General features: G+C 44.3%; 1 protein-coding gene across 1 annotated transcript in view; it reads left to right on the top strand.

Annotated features, from left to right (window-relative positions):
* The first annotated feature begins 245 nt into the window (after nucleotides 1-245).
* The window catches only part of LOC110533186 (glycine receptor subunit alpha-3), a 116676-nt gene continuing 91604 nt past the window's right edge, over nucleotides 246-25317 (top strand). The window contains exon 1 of the mRNA XM_090187590.1: nucleotides 246-863. Within this exon, the coding sequence (XP_090043716.1) occupies nucleotides 793-863 (71 nt within the window). The 5' untranslated portion in view covers nucleotides 246-792. The remainder of the gene's footprint in view (nucleotides 864-25317) is intronic.

Here is a 25317-nt window from a genome sequence, read left to right on the forward strand (position 1 = left end):
ATGTAGTAATCCGTAATGGTACTTAAAAGCAATCATGAATAACACTCAATGTTGTTGTTTTGTAATATAATAGTAAATAGTCATGTGTAAACTATGGCTGCTATAGCTTACACATGAGGCTGATCTGGACAGCAACTCGACAAGTAACATCTAGTAAATGACAACAAATTGGATACATATTACAGGATCGTGCTGTAATATGTCAATGAAACGGAGAGAGAGAGAGAGAGAGAGAGAGAGAGAGAGAGAGAGAGAGAGAGAGATGCGGGATGCCCATGCAGTAATGATGTTCCACATCAGTGCTTGTCTAATTGAAGCTATAGCGTGGCTCTGCTGGAACATTTATAGGAGCGAGTGGAATAATTCGCTGTCAGTCACAGGTGCAGCGCGCGTCTGGGGCGAGCTCTCTCTGTGCCCCCGCTCTCCAAGACCGCTGAGATGTCTGTGAATGTGTCAAGAATGTGTACAGCTGCCGAGTGCTACCCCACATTACTGGTGTTCCTACTTTAGAGTCGTATTTCAGAATTGACTATGCTCTCTTGTTGATGTCGTTGCAAGGTCGGTAAAAACCTGTCCAGTTATGAGTAGTGAAGTCGATTAGTAATATGTGGGATTCCGAAACTGTTATGCGTTTGCGTTTACCGTGCGCCACGAGCCTGCCGCGTGTTGGATTGTGTCGACATCAGTTGGAGCACTGTCCACGGTGCTGAAAGTCAAGAGTCTTACCCTAAGTGGCGAGCAGAGGCAGCTGAGGCGTTCCCGGGTATATGTATATGCAACTCAAATCTTGAGATGACGCGGAAAAGGCTGCAATCTGTAGCTGTATGGGGATTCTTCGCGTGGGAAATAGCTGTGTTGCTAAGGTAAGGGAGTTCGGCAGCAACCAACATTACGCGGCTTGATTTACTCACACTGATTGTTGAAGTTCCCGAACTGTTTGATTCATGTTAGGTGCTTTGATTGCGCCAATGACTTGAGTGGTTCGCAAATAGGCTAAATGACCCTAAAACACTGGAAGCGTTCAATACGGAGTGGATTTTCCTCTCAAATTTGGGGATTAGGCTACAGGCACATAGATATAAGAATCATATCAAGTACAAAAGCCTCTAAGAGAGTCACCTATGCATGATGTCTTATCTCGACAAACACACATGTGGTGATCCTTCCGCGAGGGATTTTGGCCATTGCCCAACAAATCAGTCAGAAACGGTACGATCATGATGCACCGCCCTTTAGTGTTCGTGATAAGTGAATTACATTTCTGTCTGTATTAAATTTAGACCCCGTAAACTGTCTGCGTATTTCTCAAATCCCCGTTTCCCAGGAATTCGATCGGCATGCTCAGTGTGCTGATCTGATCTTGACGAGGAATTCTCTTCTCACTCTCTCAGTAACAGGTTCCGTTATCGAGAAATCTCATGGAATAGATTTCTGGGCCGAGATCAAAGAAAAAGCCGCTTCAATTATCCAAAGAAATTGTATATTTGCCTGCAATCCGAATGAGCAGAATTATCTCTATATATGTAACACCTTAAATGATTGACAGTTAATTAACGATTAAACACTATGGGCTATTGTGAAAGTGAAGGTATTTCTAGATCAAGTTATAACACATTTCTCACATAGAAGCAATCTTTATAGTGCAATTATGGTCCCAGCCAACCACTGTCATTTGTTATGGAATACAACATGCTGGAGAGGCTGGTGTGTTGGATTTGGTCAAATATTAAGGCTTTAATAGTAAAGCTCTCACTCACTCACTCACTCACTCACTCACTCACTCACTCACTCACTCACTCACAAGCACATATGTCCAAGAAACATGATATGAAACATTGATAGATATAACAAAAGCCTTTTTTCATGTTGATACAACTCAAGCACATACCCAAATCTACTTACCATCTAGAGAGCAGGTTACACATGATCACATACACATGTCTGATCCACATATGTTTGCTCAAGCCAAGTGCAGTGTTCAGATGTCAGTTTGGTTCATGTGTAACAAGTTTGACAGTCTACCCACGTCATAGGGCCTTGTTAATTGACATTATGTCAGGCTTGACAAACAGCTATGCTACAGAGCAAACCGTCGGGCCCACTCATCTCTACAAAACACACGGCATGTTGCAATATCTTATTCGTTGTAAGCGGGCTGGACTCCCCTTTCAATAGCTACTCTCTCTCTAAGGATATCTCTAGCCCGCCCACTTCAATACTCTCTTCCCACTTCAGTACTCTCTCCGGCTCTCATTCCTTCCCTGAGTCCTTCTCAACTAAGCACAGTACAACTCCACAGAGGTAATGCAATTGCTGCAAAGTCTAATCCCACTCAAGCCGTGCATCTTCCCCACCAACACAAGTCTTCTCATTCAAAGGCCCAGTACATGAACCGTCGATCATCCTCCATTATTTAACGACACAACGCATTATTCTCGTGTGATGTGTCTGTGATAGTAATGGTCCTCCGCTGGCATCCCCCTGTATTGAATTATTGATATCATGGCTGTGTCCTGAAAGGCACCGTAAGCGGTCAAAAGTGGGACACTATTTAGGCTATCGGGTACCATTTGGGATGCAGGCCATGCCTGTTGCCATGTCCCTGACAGGCACACACTGCAATGTGTATTGGTTTAGTGTCAGCTCAGAGTCCAAGGAGACTGGAGAGTTTTCTATAGGGTTTATATATGGGCTGGATCCCAAATAGCACCCTATTCTACTACATTGTGCACTACTTTTGGGCCCTGGTCAAAAATAATGCACTATGCAGGGAATATAGTGGCATTTGGGACTCTGATTATGTGTGTAATTAGAATTCCGAGGATATATAGATCAGATGCTTATTCTTGGTTGAGGGGTCTAGGCTTTAAACACTGTTCTCCCTCATCTTCAATACTCTGGCCGTGCATGGCAGCCAGTCCATGTTTGAGGTTTGTCACTTCACTTGAATGGCGAAAGGGACTCTTTGCACACTGTGTAGGGGAAGCTGAGTACTTGCAAATGAAACATTTATGGGAAAGTCTGTCTATGTTTTGCTGGCCAGATAGATTTTCATCAAGGGAGACATTTCACTTGGGTACCTAGCCTACTGTTTGCAAAGCTTGCACTGTGCCGGGCATTGTGGTCCGCGAGGGGTGCTAGCTTTCCTCTAGAGCAGGCCCTTGTCCTGTACTATGGCAATGTGGAGCAACATGAGCAAACGGTCAGAAACCATTGAAGCGGCATCAGACAGGGTTGTAGAGTTGGTGGCAAGGGGCATGATGAAGAGGGTAGGGGTAATCGCATGGTGAAGAGGGTAGGGGTAAGCCCTGGTAGGCACCATTTTAGAGGTGGTGTTCCACTATAAAGCTGTCTGTCTTACCAGGGCTGGGAGAGGAGAGAGAGGTGACCTGGCGGGCAGCACTGCCAGGAGAAGTAGTGGATTCCATTTTTAGCACTAAAATAAAATAAAATCAAGTTGTATTTGTCACATGCGCCGAATACAACAGGTGTGAACCTTACTGTGAAATGCTTACTTACAAGAAAGGGATGTTTTTCCTGCTTCTCAAAGTTTAATGACCTCCATTTGGGCTCTTATAGGATCTGTTTTTTGAATCCATGTCATTGCTGGACTGCTTACAAAATGGAAGTCTGAGGGAGAGGATGTTGCAGGCAGACTGGAGTTTAGGGAAGGGGATTTTTGGAAAGCAGAGCTTTTAATATTTCACTGTAGATTTCATGCTTGGACTCATTCGTGTCCCCCTGCGGACGTTTAGGCAGGCAGTCACTATATTTTGGGGAGTAACTCATGTACACCAGGGTTTCCCTAACCTCTCCTGGAGTCAGCCTACTCCCAGCCAGTTCCACTTATTTCATTTATTCCACAACTGGAACCTGATTCAACTAATCAAGGGCTACCAGTGCTGAAACACATCAAATAAGTATAGCTACATGGCTGTGTGTTCCCGAAGAGAGGTTTGGGGAACACTGATAAACACTAACTGATAGGCTTCTTCAGCCCAGCCTCGTGAGTCATTAACTTAGGACAAAGAGTCTAAATCACTGATAAACGCAAACAGCTAGACTTCTTCAGCCCAGCCTCGTGAGTCATTAACTTAGAACAAAGAGTCTTAATCTCCAAATCCTCTGTTGGACAATCTGACATGATTGTCACCAGAACCCATGTGGTGTGTGCATCTACTGTGTGTCCATCCGCCCTCACTGGGACACACACACACATGCGCGCGCACGCACACACACACATTAGTTTGTTTGTATCCTCCAATCCATCCCCCTGGGTTTAGTTTAACATGCACTGTTTTACGTGCACTGCTGTTCAGTACATGCCTGCTCTGTGGGGATTACTAAATGATCTTTGAGGTAAACAGCGAGTGTTCCCACGCCCCACCGGGCATTACCGTGCCAACCAGTGGGCGACACACGCAGGCGGTCTACACCACGCAGAGAGAGCGAGCACACTGGAGGAAACCTATTTAAACTGTCATAAATAGTAATGATGATATGCTCGTTCATCCTAAACGATTTACAGTTCAACACCTAGTCATATTTATACATGTGTCCAATGCAGGAATCAGACATCGTAGGGAGAGCACACTAGAGGCAGTTCAATCTGTAATCTGATAATATCATATAATATGGTCGTTTAGCAGACGTTTTTTTACGCAAAAGTGATTAACAGTTGAACATGTAATTATGTTTAGTGTCCCATGCAGGAAATCAAACCAAATCCCAGCTATGGTAGTGCAAACGAACACCATGCTCAGCCAAACATACTGAGGTCACTAAGAAGCACCTTCTTGACTGCTGTCACTCAACTTCATCTCTCTCCTTGTACTATTCAGCACAGACAGTTAAGGTCCTGTGTCGAGAGGGAGATGTGCTGCTGTTAGTGGTGGGGGTGTTTTGAGAGGTCAGGTTTCTGTAGTGCGGAACTCTCTCTCTCTGTCTCTCTCTCTCTCTATCACAGAGCTTTGACCAATGGTAATACTGTACAGTAATGTGTTGTTGGCTGGAAGATACCTTTAACCATTTGACCCCTATTTGGTGTAAAATTCTAAGTGTAAATGTCAGAGCAACCCTTGGGGACTCTGGAATTGGTGTCAATGATCTGGAATCTCTTTGGCTACGTTTACACAGGCAGCACAATTCTGGCCTTTTCTTCACTATCGCTGACCTGCTAGCAAGTGTCTTCACTGATACTTTCAACCTCTCCCTGACCCAGTCTGTGATACCTGCATGTTTCAAGCATACCACCATAGACCCTGTGCCCGAGAACGCCAAAGTAACCTGTCTAATTGACAGACTGGTTCAGGGAGATCACTCACATCTGTAGCCATGAAATGCTTTAAACGGCTGGTCATGGCTCACATTAACACCATCGTCCCAGATACCCTGGACCCACTCTAATTTGCATACCGCCCCAACAGATCCATAGATGACGCAATCTCTATTGCACTCCACACTTCCCTTTCCCACCTTGACCAAATTAACCTATGTGAGAAGACTGTTCATTGACTACAGCTCACCGTTCAATCACTAAGCTAAGGACCCTGGGACTGAACACCTCCCCCTGCAACTGGATCCTGGACTTCCTGACAGGCCGCCCCCAGGTGCTGAGAGTAGGCAAACACCTCCGCCACGCTGACCCTCAACACGGGGGCCCGCCGAGCTCCCTGCCATCTATCACCTCTATACCAGGCGGTGTCAGAAGGAGGCCCTAAAAATTGTCGAAGACTCCAGCCACCCAAGTCATAGACTGTTCTCTCTTCAACCACACTGCAAGTAGTACCGATGCACCAAGTCTGGAACCAACAGAACCCTGAACAGCTTCTACCCCCAAGCCATAAGACTGCTAAATAGTTTAATAGTTAACCAAATAGCTACCTGGACTAACTTTTTTGACTCATCACATACACTGCTGCTACTGCTTATTATCTATCCTGTTGCCTCGTCACTTTACCACTACCTATATGTACATATCTATCTCAATTACCTCGTACCCCTACACATCAACTTGGCACTGGTACCCCGTATATATAGCCAAGTTATCGTTACTCATTGTGGATTTATCCCTCGTGTTATTATTTGTTCTATTATGTTTGAAATCTTTCTAGCTGCATTGTTAGGACGGGCCTGTAAGTAAGCATTTCACTGTTAGTCTATTAACCTATGTGAGATGTAACAAAATGTGACTTGATTTAATTTGGTCTTTTTGACCAATCCGATCAGGTTCTGATGTGGAAAGACCATTAAGTGGGAAAAAATATCAGAATTGGGCTGTCTCTGTAAAAACAGCCTTAGTTTATTAGCCTACATCCCAAATGACAACCTTTTCACTATAGTGACCTACTTTTGATCAGTGCCCTATGTCAAAAGTAGTTCACTATAAGAACGAATAGGGTGTCATTTGGGACGTAGACCTTTTCTTCTAGTGTATTTACAGGCGCGTATCAATCCAATGTGGAAGAATACAAGATATGACAATAAAGCTGGATGTTGTGATAGTGCTCACCACTTTTCCGCAAAACATAGATTGCCTAAGGTTTGAAATTGGTTTTGAATGGTGTGCGCTCGTGTGTGTCTGACTTGGTCATGTCTTCCAGAGCTTGCGGTCTCTCTGGCCCCTGCACTTTATTTGTTGTCATGAATGTGGCCACACTGGCTTGCTGACTCATACAACCCTGGTTGTGTCTTACACACACAAACACATACACACACTCACACACAGAGTGACTCAACCCTCTTTATCAGGGCGATTGAGTGAGTGGCCTGTGACGAGGTGCTGGATAGGCCTGACAGGGTCTTCAGTAAGCAATAAGGCATGAGAACCTGGGGATTACCATGTGATAACTCCCGAGGCGAAGCCCTTAGATGGGAGTTACAGCTCTTAGATGGGAGTTACAGCCCTTAGGAGGGAGTTACAGCCCTTAGATGGGAGTTACGAGCTACAGCCCTTAGATGGGAGTTACAGCCCTTAGGAGGGAGTTACAGCCCTTAGATGGTAGTTACAGCCCTTAGAAGGGAGTTACAGCCCTTAGATGGGAGTTATAGCCCTTAGATGGGAGTTACAGCCCTTAGATGGGAGTTACAGCCCTTAGATGGGAGTTACAGCCCTTAGATGGGAATTACAGCCCTTAAATGGGAGTTACAGCCCTTAGATGGGAGTTACAGCTGTTAGATGGGAGTTACAGCTCTTAGATGGGAGTTACAGCCCTTAGATGGGAGTTACAGCCCTTAGGAGGGAGTTACAGCCCTTAGATGGGAGTTACAGCCCTTCGATGGGAGTTACAGCTCTTAGATGGGAGTTACAGCCCTTAGATGGGAGTTACAGCCCTTAGGAGGGAGTTACAGCCCATAGGAGGGAGTTACAGCCCTTAGATGGGAGTTACAGCCCTTAGGAGGGAGTTACAGCCCTTAGGAGGGAGTTACAGCCCATAGGAGGGAGTTACATCCCTTAGATGGGAGTTACAGCCCTTATGAGGGAGTTACAGCCCTTAGATGGGAGTTACAGCCCTTAGATGGGAGTTACAGCCCTTAGATGGGAATTACAGCCCTTAGATGGGAGTTACAGCCCTTAGGAGGGAGTTACAGCCCTTAGATGGGAGTTACAGCCCTTAGATGGTAGTTACAGCCCTTAGATGGGAGTTACAGCCCTTAGATGGGAGTTACAGCGAGTTACAGCCCTTAGGAGGGAGTTACAGCCCTTAAATGGGAGTTACAGCCCTTAGATGGGAGTTACAGCCCTTAGATGGGAGTTACAGCCCTTAGATGGGAGTTACAGCCCTTAGGAGGGAATTACAGCCCTTAGAAGGGAATTACAGCCCTTAGATGGGAGTTATAGCCCTTAGATGGGAGTTACAGCCCTTAGGTGGGAGTTACAGCCCTTAGATGGGAGTTACAGCCCTTAGGAGGGAATTACAGCTTACAGCCCTTAGATGGGAGTTACAGCCCTTAGATGGGAGTTACAGCCCTTAGATGGGAGTTACAGCCCTTAGATTGGAGTTACAGCCCTTAGGAGGGAGTTACAGCTCTTAGATGGGAGTTACAGCCCTTAGATTGGAGTTACAGCCCTTAGGAGGGAATTACAGCCCTTAGATGGGAGTTACAGCCCTTAGATGGGAGTTACAGCCCATAGGAGGGAGTTCCAGCCCTTAGGAGGGAGTTACAGCCCTTAGATGGGAGTTACAACCCTTAGATGGGAGTTACAGCCCTTAGATGGGAGTTACAGCCCTTAGATGGGAGTTACAGCCCTTAGATGGGAGTTACAGCTCTTAGATGGGAGTTACAGCCCTTAGATGGGAGTTACAGCCCTTAGATGGGAGTTACAGCCCATAGGAGGGAGTTCCAGCCCTTAGGAGGGAGTTACAGCCCTTAGATGGGAGTTACAACCCTTAGATGGGAGTTACAGCCCTTAGATGGGAGTTACAGCCCTTAGATGGTAGTTACAGCCCTTAGATGGGAGTTACAGCCCTTAGATGGGAGTTACAGCTCTTAGATGGGAGTTACAGCCCTTAGATGGGAGTTACAGCCCTTAGGAGGGAATTACAGCCCTTAGGAGGGAGTTCCTTGTTTCTTGGGCCTTATTGCTTTTATAAAATGGTTGTCCACATATAAAAAAAGATGAACAACATGTTTTCAGAAATGTTGTTATATTGAGTAAATGTTTTAATTAATCTTTCCGCCATGCAAAAGTCAGTGGTTAGTTCTGAGATTGTGAAGTTGTTAGCCAAATGGGCTGGTTGTTCATTCTATCTATTCTATTTGCAGTGGGTAGCGATGCTAAACAAATCACTGGCATGCAGCTATAGAAGGGTTAGCTGACAACATCACAAAAATGATGCGTGTGCTTCAATGGGGCAGAAGGCCGTGTGTTGTTGTGATTCTGGATGGCCAGATAGCTAGAGACAATGACAAGAAGCTGCAATGTGTGGAGTCGTAGGTGGTTCGTTTCAGCTAGTTTTGTATTTTTCTTGTTACCATGACTTCTTTTGAAGTGTTTTGACAGATGTCATGTCCATGCTAATATGCCCAAAATTTGCTGGCTAGCTAATCAACAACTGTAATGATGTATTTGAGAACCAACAAGTGCTCATTGTGCAAATGTATTTATGTTTTCAATAAACATCGGAGACAAAATCTAGTTTACACGTTTCAAGTTTTAATGTCACGTGCACAAGTACAGTGAAATGCCTTTTTTGCTCCAGACCCAACAATGCAGTGATCAATATCAATGTAGCACTAAAAATAACAAGGTAGAACAAAAACACACGAGAAAAAAAAAGAAAAAGAAATAAGGACGCGAGAAAGTAAGAAGCTATACACATCTACAATATGCTGGGATACAAGAGTGGTAGAGGTAGATACTGTAGGTATAGGGGTAAGGTGACTAGGCATCAGGATATATGTGTGTGTGTGTGTGTGTGTGTGTGTGTGTGTGTGTGTGTGTGTGTGTGTGTAGAGTCAGTATAAATGTGTGAGCCTGTTATGTGTGTGTTGGAGTGTCAGTGAGTGTGTAGGGTCCTGTGTGTGTGCATATAGACAGTGCAAAAATGTAATAAAACAATCTAAGGCGAACCGTCTGTTTTGCCCCATAGTTGCGCTGCGCGTCGGTTTTGTTGCTAAGCAACCACGCTATCTATGCATGCTAGCTACTTCTCCTTTGCTAGCTAGCTAGCCCACTAAATCACACCAAGCAGCTGAAATGACAGCCAACTATGTGCACTTCCAATTCTTTGGATATATCCATTAATGATCCTGATAAATGAATTGGCGTGGATCAGAGAAGCTGTCAGCCTCCTCACGTTCATATGCATGGCACAGTGGAGATCACAAAAAAAGGTCAGGCAGACAGCAAGGTTCAGACAAATCCCAACTGTTGCAAACCAAATGCTAGCCTGGTAGCATGGTGAAATATTGTCTAGACACTTTTTTCCACGGGAGATGAAGCTTATAAATTGACGGCTGAGGGAAAGTGGATGTGGATTGATCAATCTAATGGAACTGTTAACAGGCATTACCTGGATAATTTGGGGATTGAGGTGCTATAACTCCCTGCTATCCACCAATCGGCTTCCAGGATCCAAACAACCCGTTTTAAAATATGTCATAGCAGCTCACATGGTCACTGTGCTCTAACATGGAGGTCCAGGAGATAAGCTCTGGAAGATAGATATCTGCCTGCTAGAACTTCCAACCATGTCCCATGAGATAAGCTCTGGAAGATAGATATCTGCCTGCTAGAACTTCCAACCATGTCCCAGGAGATAAGCTCTGGAAGATAGATATCTGCCTGCTAGAACTTCCAACCATGTCCTAGGAGATAAGCTCTGGAAGATAACTATCTGCCTGCTAGAACTACCAACACTCACAAAGCCTGATAGTGGCTCTTCTAAAGCACTGTTATAAAGGATGTTTGAAGATGTGGTTATGATCTAAGCTCTGGTAGATATCCGCCTGCTGCCATAGAACTAACAACACTTTTAACACAGTCTGGCTGGTGGACGCTCTAATCTAAAGTACTGGTTTGCAGCTGGATGGTTTTCTTTGAGATACATGTGACTGTGATGTAAGGTTCTGGATATAAGAGGGAAAAGAGCAACGGTCTGCTTGATGGCTCGTTTCACTGACTTAGCCTGTATTAACATGAGATGGTTTACAAGAGGCACTATGGATTTTTGCCTTGCATATCTACACCAGCTAGCTACTGTACATCACCTTGAGCCTGAGTCATTTGGACATTTCCCTCTTCCTACTTGAGCTTTAACTCCGAGATATACAGATAGCTAAGTAACTATACGTCTGCATGGTACTTGATGTATGAGTGGATACGACAGTATAAACGTCTTCTCACCCCCCCTACATGATGCTAGGGCCGATGTGAAACCACATCTGTGCCCTCTCTTTCTCCAGATAGGGCGACTCACTGGCTGCTCGTTGGAGTGGAATGTTCCGGGTGTAGGGCAAGGGGCATGAGGCATGAGGCATGCATCTACCCTACCCGCCTGGGCACAGATAACTGCTCATTTATAGTCTTGGTCTATTCCCTATATAGTACACTTCTTTTGACCAGGGCCCAGCCATAGTTCCTCTGCTCCATTATACTGTAACTATACTTCCAGGTGTGCTTGGGGACAATTCTATAACGTATTTTTATGTCTCCCCGCTAACTCATAGTTTCTATGCTTCAGCAGCGGCTCTGCCATTCTAACTCTACTTGAATGTGCGCTTTGGGACAATTCCGTTATATGTTTTTCAGTGTCTGATTTGCCCTGCTTAGGGACATATCCATTATGTTTTACCATTGACTACATTAGCACAAAATAGCCGTACGCTTGACGCCGCTGGCTCTCTGACTCTCGGTAATAACTCTCTCTGCGAAGGGAGAGAGGAGAATCTGGGGGTCTTAAACTCGATCCGCTCCCTTCCTCCCCCCTCCGTCGGCCTTGTGTCACTGGCTTGCATTTTAACAGATAGATTAAGGAGGGGAAGTGTTGAGTTATTGATGACGTTTGCTGGACGCGTCGCTCGTTGCCCCAACGCTCTTTTCTTCTTGAAGTTATTTTCTCTCTCTTTCCCCCATCTCTCTGTATGGGCACTCTGCCCCCCCCCCCCCCCCCCTTTCTCTCTGTCTCTCCCTTTCTCTGTCTTTTTGCTGGGTGAAAATCTTCAGAGCTGCCTGTGGAAATCAGAGCCAAAGCAGAAGCAGCTAGCTGGCCTAGTAAGCTGCTTAAAACTATGTTTATTTAAGTTATCTCAAAGCTATGGAGGATCTGGAGCAGAAACATTCAGGCCTGATTTCACTGCATGGCAGAACTAGCCTAATGCTAATGCTATGCACGCACGCACGCACGCACACACACACACACACACACACACACACACACACACACACACACATATATATATAAAATGACACAGTGCATTCGGAAAGTATTCAGACCCCTTGACTTTTTCCACTTTTTGTTACTTTACAGCCTTATTCTAAAATGGGGGGGGGGGGGTAATCAATCTACACGCAATACCCCATAATGACAAAGCAAAAAAAGTTTTGGGATTATTAAAAAAATAAGAATAATAACAGAAATACCTTATTTACGTAATTATTCATACCCTTTTCTATGAGACTCAAAATTGAGCTCAGGTGCATCCTGTTTCCATTGATCATCCTTGAGATGTTTCTACGACTTGATTGGAGACCACCTATGGTCAATTCAATTGATTGGACATGATTAGGAAAGGCACACACCTGTCTATATAAGGTCCCACAGTTGACAGTGCATGTCACAGCAAGAACCAAGCCATGAGGTCAAAATAATTGTCCGTAGAGCTCCGAGACAGGATTGTTTTGAGACTCAGACCTGGGGAAGTGTACCAAAAAATGTCTGCAACATTGAAGGTCCCCAAGAACACAGTGGCCTCCATCATTCTTAAATGGAAGAAGTTTGGAAGCACCAAGACTCTTCCTAGAGCTGGCCACCTGGCCAAACTGAGCAATCGGGGGAGAAGGGCCTTGGTCAGGGTCAAATCTGGAAGAAACCTGGCACCATCTCTATGGTAAAGCATGGTGGTGGCAGCATCCTGCTGTGGGTATGTTTTTCAACTGCAGAGAATGGGAGACTAGTTAGGATCGAGGAAAAGATGAACGGAGCAAAGTACAGACAGATCCTTGATGAAAACCTGCTTCAGAGTGCTCAGGACCTCAGACTGGGGCGAAGGTTCATCTTCCAACAGGACAATGACCCTAAGCACACAGCCAAGAAAATGCAGGAGTGGCATCGGGACAAGTCTCTGAATGTTCTTGAGAGGCCCAGCCAGAGCCCGGACTTGAACCCAATCTAACTTCTCTGGAGAGATTTGAAAATAGCTGTGGAGTGAAACTCCCCACCCAACCTGACAGAGCTTGATCGGATCTGCAGAGAAGAATGGGAAAAACTCCCCAAATACAGGTGTGCCAAGCTTGTAGCGTCATACCCAAGAAGGCTGTAATCACTGCCAAAGGTGCTTCAACAAAGTACTGAGTAAAGGGTCTGAATACTTATGTAAATATGTTTCAGTTTCTAAAAACCTGTTTTTGGTTTGTCATTATTCCATTTTTCAGAATAAGGCTGTAAAACCTAACAAAATATGAAAAAAGTCAAGGGGTCTGAATACTTTTCCAAATGCTCTGTGTGTGTGTGTGTGTGTGTGTGTGTGTGTGTGTGTGTGTGTGTGTGTGTGTGTGTGTGTGTGTGTGTGTGTGTGTGAATTTGTAATGATGCAAAACTCCACCTTTTCTTCTTGAATTATGATGAAACACTCTTTTCATGCAATAAACATTATGTTCTTAAGATAACAGGATTCATGATGGTTTTGACATAAAGAGGTTAATAATGCCTTAGCTCACTTAAACCCAACTCACCCGTGTAGAATGTGGAGACAAATACAGGAACAATGTTAATATTAAGTCGAAGAAAGCCCCTCTTTTGACAGAGGATATGTTTTTGTGTTGACAGTGATTCAACCCCTCTGTGTTCTGTAGATAGCCAAGTGGTAGAGTGAATAGCCCAGTGTTCAGTGGCCTACTGAGTTGACTGAGTGAGCACAACAAGAGTGAGTCAGGGTCAGGCATGGCTGCACTGAACACACACACACACACACACACACACACACACACACATACATACATACATACATACATACATACATACATACATACATACATACATACATACATACATACATACATACATACAGTCACGTTCTGACCTTTATTTCCTTTGTTTTGTCATTATTTAGTATGGTCAGGGCGTGAGTTGGGGTGGGCAGTCTATGTTTGTTTTTCTATGATTTTGGGATTTCTATGTTTCGGCCTAGTATGGTTCTCAATCAGAGGCAGGTGTCATTAGTTGTCTCTGATTGAGAATCATACTTAGGTAGCCTGGGTTTCACTGTTTGTTTGTGGGTGTTTGTTTCCGTATCTGTGTTTTCCACCACACGGTACTGTTTTGGTTTTCGTTCGTTTTCACGTTTATTGTTTTTGTATTCAGTTGTGTTCATGTTAAGTATTTCTTATTAAAAGAACCATGGACACTTTCCACGCCGCATATTGGTCCTCCGATCCTTCTCGCCTCTCCTCTTCAGACGCTTTGTCATATGGCACGCTGCCAAAACATTCCCAAGCAGACCTTTATTTCACCCTTTAGCTTTTTGAAATCGAGTGAACTGGACACTGAAGCAGTTCTCCCGACAGCTTGTTATATGAGTTCTACAAAGATACTAGAAAACAATGGAATCTAACCCAACCTGGGTAGTTTTTCTTCTTTACTTACTTCCATACAACTGCATGACCTGAGGAGGTAGGGTCAGTGAGCGACTGAGCAAGCAAGCGAAAGGGCCAGACGGTTAGCCCAAAATAATCATGTCGTGCCACTCCGCAGGCATCTCTTTACCCATGGCTGTGCCTGTGACTCTGCCATTTGAGCGAATCCCAAACAGCTGGGCTGCAGCCTGTCGCGTTCTCTTGTGAGGCAGGCCAGTCCGGTGTCACCCCCGTTGAGTTGTCATCCCCTTCGTCCGTGACACGCAGGGGTGACACAGGGGGCAAGGGGGAATGATGCAAGGTCAAGAGGTCATCGGGCACCGCTGGCTATGCTGGCATGTTGAATGAGGGGTTGGAGGGTCGGCCCACTGTCAGCCTAGTGTCGACTCAGCGTGTCTGCATCTTATTGTATGTGTGTGTGTGTGTGTGTGTGTGTGACAGGCATGACCCTCATTGTAATGTCCTTGTGGGAACAAGAGTACAAATGACACTCCGGAGAACACGTCGCAGAAGATGAGAAATGCCAGCGAAGGCCCGCTGTTTTGTCACTAGTGATTGTAATCAGACAAGGGAGAGGCCTGGCTGGAGCTAAGGGAAAGGGAAGGCAGTATTTTACGACCACAATACGACGTCAAATACTATTTGTCTCTCAGACTGGATATCTCTTTGGCTTGCTGAATGATATGAACAGCAAGCTTTTTTTTCTGCATATAAGAAGTCTTAGATATATAGAAACAATTATCACATAATCCCAAATCTTTTTCCCACCATAATATCTATTATACTCTGCTGGAGCAGATCTGAATGGCTTCTTTTTCGTTGGTTTAGGCGGCAGGCAAAACTGGTGTTATATCGTAAAGGTGAATCACGCTCCGCATTTGACAGGCACTGAAAACAAGGCGGGTAAAGCCCAAGATGAGTTTAGTGTGAGCCTGTTTCATATGCAGGTGGATGAGAAGGAAGCAAGGATCTGGAGGGAGGCTTTAAATATACCTGGTAACAATTAGACTTCACAAGGAATATTTTTTTTGACTGTGTATCACTTAGGCTAGAGAGACTAGAGCATCGCTATGGCAATAAGACTCGGGGGTGGTTTGTATTCTTGTGTCTTTATGTTTATTAAAGAAATTCATCAATAGCCGTGAGTCATTTCTGAGACAAACTGCTCATCATGTGGGTTGACTGAAAATAAATAAACTCACTGAGAGAGTTCTCCATGCACTAATTAAGTTTACTCAAGTCATTATTGTGAGTTTTTGTCAACATAAAATCTGCAGTTGTTGCTCTTTGGGGTCCTCGAGCTACGCAGTGATGGTTTTTACGTTTCAATATGAACTTAATGTTACTGTAGAGACTAGTAGGAATGAAATATAACAACTTCTTCGCAACTTAGTTGGTTTGTGATAGATATATTTCCGGAATGATTCCTTGAAAATACACCATGCAAATAATTTAGTATAAGCTACACAAAAAGTCATGCCCTAATACTGTACATGTATTGTAACTACACTATTATAAGTCATCATAGTCTAGCACTTGTTGTCATGCGCTCACATCCCCTCAAAAGCACACAGCTGAAGTCAATTCCCCCCTCTAGGGTGTGAACAAAGACCCCGTACTGGAGGAATCTTTCTTCAACAAGTCGGATGGGACGGTTTTACTCCAGACACCCTACAAGGCCCACATCCCCATCATTCGCAGGAGGAAAAGACGGAGGTATCGTGGACGACGGTCCGGGTGCCTTGTAAGGATCCGTCGCCGAGAGGGTAATCTACCTTTACCATCGGTCCAATTAGCCAACTTACAATCAATCGATAATAAAATAGACTAACTACAAGCACGTATATCATACCAATGGAACATTAAAAACTGTAATATCTTGTGTTTCACGGAGTCGTGACTGAACGACGACATGATTAACATACAGCTGCCGGGTTTTAAGCTTATTCGGCAGGATAGAAGAGCGGTGTAACAAAACTCTCCGTCGTCTGAGGAGGAGTAGGAAGGATCGGACCAATATGCAACGTGGTAAGTGTCCATGTTAATTTATTAGACTGAACACACAAAACAAAATAACAAAGTGAGAGGAAGAAACAAAACAGTCCTGTCAGGTGAATACACTAAACAGAAAATAACCACCCACAACTCAAGGGCGAAACCAGACTGCCTAAGTATGGTTCTCAATCAGAGACAACGATTGACAGCTGCCTCTGATTGGGAACCATACCAGGCCAAAAACATAGAAATACAAACATAGAACAAAACATAGAATGCCCACCCCAACTCACGCCCTGACCAACCTAAAATAGAGACATAAAAAAAGGAACTAAGGTCAGGACGTGACAAGCGGCCTCTGGTAAGACAAGGGGAGGCCTATGCATATTTGTAAACAATAGCTGGTGCACAAAATCTAAGAAAGTCTCAAGGTTTTACTCGCCTACGGTAGAGTATCTCATGATAAGCTGTAGACGGCACTATTTACCAAGAGAGTTTACATCTACATTTTTGTAGCTGTCTATATACCACCGCAGACCGATACTGGCACTAAGACCGCACTCAATGAGCTGTATAAGGCCATAAGCAAACAGGAAAACACTCATACAGAGGCGGAGCTCCTAGTAGCCGGGGACTTTAATGCAGGGAAACTCAAATCAGTTTTACCTCATTTCTATCATTATGTTAAATGTGCAACCAGAAGGGAAACAACTCTTCATCGCCTTTACTCCACACACAAAGACATGTACAAAGCTCTCCCCCTCCCTCCATTCGGCAAATCTGACCATAATTCTATCCTCCTGATTCCTGCTTACAAGCAAGAAATAAAGCAGGCAGCACCAGTGACTCGGTCAATAAGAAAGTGGTCAGATGAAGCAGATGCTAAGTTACAGGACTGTTTTGCTAACACAGACTGGAATATGTTCCGGGAAACTTCTGATGGCATTGAGGAGTACACCACATCAGTCACTGGCTTCATCAATAAGTGCGTCGAGGATGTCGTCCCCACAGTAACCGTACATACTTACCCCAACCAGAAGCCATGGATTACAGGCAACATCCACAATGAGCTAAAGGTAGAGCTGCCCCTTCAAGGAGCTGGACTCTGACCCGGAAGCCTATAAGAAATCTCGCTATGCCCTCTGACTAACCATCAAACAAGCAAAGTGTCAATACAGGACTAAGATTGAATCGTACTACACCGGCTCCGACGCTTGTCGGATGTGACAGGGCTTGCAAACTATTACAGACTACAAAGGGAAGTACAGCCACGAGCTGCCCAGTGACACAAACCTACCAGATGACCGAAATTACTTCTATGCTCGTTTCGATGCCGGGACGTGTACTCCGAGCATGCGCTGACCAACTGGCAAGTGTCTTCACTGACATTTTCAACCTGTCCCTGAAATACCAACATGCTTCAAGCAGATCACCATAGTCCCTGTGCCCAAGAGTACTAAGGTAACCTGCCTAAATGACTATCGACCAGTAGCACTCACGTCTGTAGTAGAGGTCGACCGATTATGATTTTTCAACACCGATACCGATTACTGGAGGACCAAAAAAGTCAATACCGATTAATCGGCCAATTTTTATTTATTTATTTGTAATAATGACAATTACAACAATACTGAATGAACACTTATTTTAACTTAATATAATACATCAATAAAATCAATTCAGCCTCAAGTAAATAATGAAACATGTTCAATTTGGTTTAAATAATGCAAAAATGTGTTGGTGAAGAAAGTAAAAGTGCAATATGTGCTATGTAAGAAAGCTAACGTTTCAGTTCCTTGCTCAGAACAAAAGAACATATGAAAGCTGGTGGTTCCTTTTAACATGAGTCTTCCCAGGTAAGAAGTTTTAGGTTGTAGTTATTATAGGAATTATAGGACTATTTCCCTCTATACCATTTGTATTTCATTAACCTTTGACTATTGGATGTTCTTATAGGCATTTTAGTATTGCCAGTGTAACAGTATAGCTTCCGTCTCTCTCCTCGCTCCTCCCTGGGCTCGAACCAGCAACACAACGACAACAGCCACCATCGAAGCAGCGTTACCCATGCAGAGCAAGGGAAACAACTACTAGAAGACTCAGAGCGAGTGACGTTTGAAACGCTATTAGCGCGCGCTAACTAGCTAGCCATTTCACTTCGGTTACACCAGCCTCATCTCGGGAGTTGATAGGCTTGAAGTCATAAACCACGCAATGCTTGACGCACAACGAAGAGCTGCTGGCAAAACGCACGAAAGTGCTGTTTGAATGAATGTTTACACTCCTGTTTCTGCCTACCACCGCTCAGTCAGATACTTAGATACTTGTATGCTTGTATGCCCAGTCAGATTATATGCAACGCAGGACACACTAGATCATTTCTAGTAATATCATCAACCATGTGTTGTTAACTAGTGATTATGATTGATTGTTTTTTATAAGATAAGTTTAATGCTAGCTAGCAACTTACCTTGGCTTACTGCATTCGCGTAACAGGCAGTCTCATTGTGGAGTGCAACGAGAGAGAGGCAGGTCGTTATTGCGTTGGACTAATTAACTGCAAGATTGGATCCCCCGAGTTGACAAGGTGAAAATCTGTCGATCTGCCCCTGAACAAGGCAGTTAACCCACCGTTCCTAGGCCGTCATTGAAAATAAGAATATGTTCTTAACTGACTTGCCTAGTTAAATAAAGGTATAAAAATATATTTATATATTTTAAAATCGGCAAATCGGCGCCCAAAAATACCGATTTCCGATTGTTATGAAAACTTGAAATCGGCCCTAATTAATCGGCCATTCCGATTAATCGGTCGACCTCTAGTCTGTAGCCATGAAATGCTTTGAAAGGCTGGTCAAGGCTCACATCAATACCATTATCCCAGAAACCCTAGACCCACTCCAATTTGCATACCGCCCCAACATATCCATAGATGATGCAATCTTGATTGCACTCAACACTGCCCTTTCTCACCTGGGCAAAAGGAACACCTATGTGAGAATGCTAGTTATTGACTACAGCGCAGCGTTCAACACCATAGTGCCCTCAAAGCTCATCACTAAGCTAATGACCCTGGGACTAAACGCCTCCCTCTGCCACTGGATCCTGGACTTCCTGACTGGCCTTCCACAGGTGGTAGGGGTAGGTAACAACACATCCGCCACGCTGATCCTCAACATGGGGGCCCCTCAGGGGTGCGTGCTCAGTCGCCTCCTGTACTCCCTGTTCACTCATGACTGCATGGCCAGGCACGACTCCAACACCATCATTAAGTTTGCCAATGACACAACAGTGGTAGGCCTGATCACCGACAATGATGAGCCAGCCTATAGGGAGAAGGTCAAAGACCTAGTCATGTGGTGCCAGGACAACAGCCTCTCCCTCAACGTGATCAAGAAAAAGGAGATGATTGTGGACTTCAGGAAAAGGAGGACTGAGCACGCCCCCATTCTCATCGACGGGCTGTAGTGGAACAGGTTGAGAGCTTCAAGTTCCTTGGTGTCCACATCACCAACAAACTATCATGGTCCAAACACACTAAGACAGTCGTGAACCGGGCACAACAAAACCGATAGCATCACTGCCTGTTATGGCAACTGATCGGCCTCCGACCGCAAGGCACTGCAGAGGGTAGTGCGTACGGCTCAGTACATCACTGGGGCCGAGCTTCCTGCCATCCAGAACCTCTATATCAGGCGGTGTCAGAGGAAGGCCCTAAAAATAGACTCCAGCCACCCAAGTCATAGACTGTTCTCTCTGCTACAGCATGGCAAGCGGTACCGGAGCGCCAAGTCGAGGTTCTAAAAGCTTCTTAACAGCTTCTACCCCCAAGCCATAAGACTCCTGAACAGCTACCTACATGTACATATTACCTAAATTACCTCAACTAACCACATTGACTCTGTACCGGTACCCCCTGTATATAGCCTCGCTTGTTATTTTACTGCAGCTGTTAAATTATTACTATTATAATTTTTTACTTCTTAAAGCATTGTCAGTTAAGGGCTTGTAAGTAAGCATTTCACTGTAAGGTTTACACCTGTTGTATTCGGCTCATATGACATGTAAAAACATTCGATTGATTTAGTGATAGCGCTGACGTCATCCATGTATTCATATGGAAAACTCCTGATGGCACTTTAAGTATTTACATTTGAAGCGTGCCATATTGTTGAAGGTGCCATATTGTTGACTAGCAAAGGATCATGGTCGATGTAGTTGTTTTCATCCAGCCTGAGATACACATGCAAAGAGCGTGCATGAGGGCCCGTGTGACAACAAATGTAGTAGTCAGAATGGATCACTATTTAATTAAATATCTCGACTTGTAGCGAACTTAAAAATAAATCAAACTTGGAAATAATCGAACTTGATCAAAATAAACACGTTTTAGAGCACAAAGCGGCTGTCTAAAAAATATTGTTTGGCCGCTCTGGCGATCGTAATTTACACATGCTTTCTAGGGCAGACCCGGACTTTTTGCCCTGCTAGGTTGCTACACAATAGCCGACAAGCAGAGCTTGTGACTTCACACTCCAGACCGTACACTGGGGGCCTGGTCTGAATGGATAGCTCAGAGCGTCTTCTCTTTTCTACAACCTGTAGGGAACACAATATATGTATGTTTCTCACTCATGTGTGGCACACATTGAGATATGGGGGAGGGGTTGGGAAGGGTATATGCTAGTTAAATACTGTAGCATTTACTATAGTTAAAAAAACATTCATGTTTTTGCTGACATAACTGTAGTATTTACTGCAGTGTTTTTTTGGTGGATAATACTGTAGTATTTACTGTAGTATTCTACAGTACACTAGAATATGATACAGTAAGTACTACACATGATCGAAGGATACTACAATGTGCAGTATAGTATTCTACAGTATACTAGTAGTACTGTAGTATTCTATAGTAAACTGTAGTATTTTTTCATGTGGGAGGTTAGACATACACTGCCTTTTATTACCTGCTGTGTTCTGAAGAGGACAGATTAGGGAGAAACCATCCACTAAGAGAGGTACTCCAGTAGAGACAGCATGTAACACATGTCCCCCTCACTCTCTTTCTCACTATGAAAGATCTTTCTGACATCAGACATCATGGACATTTCACTCGAATTCACTCGATACAGTACATCTGAAGAGATTCTCTCTCTCTCTCTTTCTCTCTGCCTCTCTATCGCTCTCTCATCACCAAACAGCCCAACGGAAGACTTGTCACAGTACCAAGGCAATGGACTCTAGTCTATGTTTGTCTTCAGCCCTGGTACGATTAGATCTGTGTTTTCTGCCTCAGATGGTTGATGTGCTGTAGAAGAGGATATTAAATTGTCAGAGATATGATGGCAGTGAGTTGTGCTCTATATCGATGTCCCAGGGAGCCCATCAGTCCTGGCTGGTGGATTGATTGCTCGACTGGCTGAGGTTGGTATTGATGTTGTGGAGCCCCAGTCAAACACACACACACACACACACACACACACACACACACACACACACACACACACACACACATACACACACACATACACACACAGAATCAGTCTATTGTGCAGACAGATATATTTCAGACAGATATGGAAGCATTAAGTAAATGGATTAAATGAAGTGTGTGTGAGTGTTTGTGATAGCCACGCAAGCAATCCCAACCTATGTTTGAGTGTGTGCCCTACTGGTTTTGAAACCGGGTTGTCTGTGAGCCACACTATGTGAGCCTGTTGACCTAAAGCCAGGGAATTCATTGGAGAAGCTAACACAAGTCTTCAGGTCTCAGTCAAGTCTGCATGACTCGAAGGAATCCCTTATGTTACATGTGCACTCGTGAAGATATATTGCACAGGCTCTCAGGGTGTGTGAAGATGTATTGCAGAGTCGGAGGCTCTCAGGGTTTGTGAATAACTATTGCTGAGTTGGAGGATCTCAGGTGGTGTGAAGATGTATTGCTGAGTTGGAGGATCTCTGTGTGTGAAGATGTATTGCTGAGTTGGAGGATCTCTGTGTGTGAAGATGTATTGCTGAGTTGGAAGCTCTCAGGGTGTGTGAATATGTATTGCTGGTTGCAGGCTCTTAGGGTGTGTGAAGATGCATTGTGGAGTTGGAGGATCTCAGGGTGTGTGAAGATGTATTGCAGGGTTGGAGGCTCTCAGGGTGTGTGAAGATGTATTGCAGAGTTGGAGGCTCTCAGGGTGTGTGAATATGTATTGCAGAGTTGGAGGCTCTCGGTGTGTGAATATGTATTGCAGAGTTGGCGGCTCTCAGGGTGTGTGAATATATATTGCTGAGTTGGAGGTTCTCAGGGTGTGTGAAGATGTATTGCTAGTTGGAGGCTCATAGGGTGTGTGAAGATGCATTGCGGAGTTGGAGGATCTCCGGGTGTGTGAAGATGTATTGCAGAGTTGGAGGCTCTCGGGGTGTGTGAATATGTATTGCAGAGTTGGCGGCTCTCTGGGTTTGAATATATATTGCTGAGTTGGAGGTTCTCAGGGTGTGTGAAGATGTATTGCAGAGTTGGAGGTTCTCAGGGTGTGTGAAGATGTATTGCATAGTCGGAGGCTCTCAGGGTGTGTGAAGATGTATTGCAGAGTTGGAGGCTCTCAGGGTGTGTGAAGATGTATTGCAGAGTTGGAGGTTCTCAGGGTGTGTGAAGATGTATTGCATAGTCGGAGGCTCTCAGGGTGTGTGAAGATGTATTGCAGAGTTGGAGGCTCTCAGGGTGTGTGAAGATGTATTGCAGAGTTGGAGGATCTCCGGGTGTGTGAAGATGTATTGCAGAGTTGGCGGCTCTCTGGGTTTGAATATATATTGCTGAGTTGGAGGTTCTCAGGGTGTGTGAAGATGTATTGCAGAGTTGGAGGATCTCCGGGTGTGTGAAGATGTATTGCAGAGTTGGCGGCTCTCTGGGTTTGAATATATATTGCTGAGTTGGAGGTTCTCAGGGTGTGTGAAGATGTATTGCAGAGTTGGAGGATCTCCGGGTGTGTGAAGATGCATTGCAGAGTTGGCGGCTCTCAGGGTTTGAATATATATTGCTGAGTTGGAGGTTCTCAGGGTGTGTGAAGATGTATTGCATAGTCGGAGGCTCTCAGGGTGTGTGAAGATGTATTGCAGAGTCAGAGGCTCTCAGGGTGTGTGAAGATGTATTGCATAGTCGGAGGCTCTCAGGGTGTGTGAAGATGTATTGCAGAGTTGGAGGCTCTCAGGGTGTGTGAAGATGTATTGCATAGTCAGAGGCTCTCAGGGTGTGTGAAGATGTATTGCATAGTCGGAGGCTCTCAGGGTGTGTGAAGATGTATTGCATAGTCAGAGGCTCTCAGGGTGTGTGAAGATGTATTGCAGAGTCAGAGGCTCTCAGTATGGTTCTCAATCAGAGGCAGGTGTCGTTCGTTGTCTCTGATTGAGAATCATACTTAGGTAGCCTGTTTTCCCCATTTTGGTTGTGGATGTTTAATTTCTGTTTAGTGTCTGTTCAACTGGCAGAACTGTTTCGTTTTCGCTTCGTTATTATTTAGTGTAGTGTTCAGTTTGTTCAATTAAAACATGACGAACACTTACCACGCTGCATTTTGGTCCTCCTTTCCTTCCACCAACGAGAAGCGTTACACAGTGGCTAATGCTGTTAGTCGTCAAAATGACATGGGTCAAAATGGGCGGTTTGGATTCAAGACGTAATCAAGCCTCAAGGGGATCAAAAAAAGTGTTTATACAAAGGTCTCGTTGGGTCCATCAATCCCAAGTCATCGCCATATGCATGTCAACTTTACAGCAATACATCAAACATCTGGCCAGGCGGATTCACGCAGTCATTGTAATAGCCAGTCAAGGGAAGAGAATAAGAGACTGGAGGCCACACACAGGGAAGTGTGTGTGTATGTGTGTGTGTGTGTGTGTGTGTGTGTGTGTGTGTGTGTGTGTGTGTGTGTGTGTGTGTGTGTGTGTGTGTGTGTGTGTGTGTGTGTGTGTGTGTGTGTGTGTGTGTGTGTGTGTGTGTGTGTGTGTGTGTGTGTGTGTGTGTGTGTGTGCGTGTGTGTAATTCACGCAGACAGAACATGCAATTGTCCAATAGTGGGGGGTTTAATCGTTACATTTAACCTGTAATTTTAGTGACTGATAGCCCTTTGTTTTGGAATCAATGCTAAATTCAAGATGTTGAGCTGAGAGATTTTGTAAAGCAAGAGCAGTCTTGTGTTTAAAAGAAATCAACTAAGCGGAGTAGAGGGATGCATCTGGATTTGCCCTATAGGCAATGCCAATATCAGGGTTGGGGTCAATTCAATTTTAATTGGACATTTATAATTCAGTTAAGGAATTCACTTGTGAAGTCGAGAATTTATTTGAATTAAATTTGAATTTCAACTGTCTTTAAGTTATAAAATTGGAAATGAATTGTAACTAGACAGTTTGGACTGTTTGAATTGAAATTGAAAAAACATCTTCGGAATTTAATTGAATTGGGAATTCAGTATTTGTACATTTCCTAGTTAATGTAATTCATGCATTGGAATTGGAATTTGTGAAATTGTTGGGGAAAATATACAAAATTGGGAATTTAATTCTTGAAATTTAGCTAACATTGAAATTGAGAGGAATTTAATGATCTGAATTCAATGACTGACCTGGAATATGAATTAAATTAAATGTCATTTACAGGGAAAGGGAATTGAATAAGATTTGCATTTGTGCAATTAACCCTTGCCAATATACCTTTGGTATGAGAAGTAAAACTTTAGTAGTGCCTTCAAGACGATTTAAGATATTGGGCATTGTTAGTGCTACTCTTGTGTGTGGACATAATATACAGCTATTGACATTCCAACAGACACAGACAAAGACCTAGACAGTAAACAGGAAATGGGAGAATGTATTGCTGTCTGAAACCCATATCGCATATTACGTTTGCACACTATACAACCTCAGTTATAACCTATTTGTGTGTAGTGAATGGCTTTTCTATTTGGCGTTGACTGTGTGTGTGTGTGAGTGTGAGTGTGTGTGTGCGTGCGTGCGTGCACCTAACGCTGACAGCCCAC

The sequence above is a fragment of the Oncorhynchus mykiss genome, chromosome 10 (genome assembly GCF_057628025.1).
Source record: "Oncorhynchus mykiss isolate SJ-2025 chromosome 10, ASM5762802v1, whole genome shotgun sequence".
Classification (NCBI taxonomy): Eukaryota; Metazoa; Chordata; class Actinopteri; order Salmoniformes; family Salmonidae; genus Oncorhynchus; species Oncorhynchus mykiss.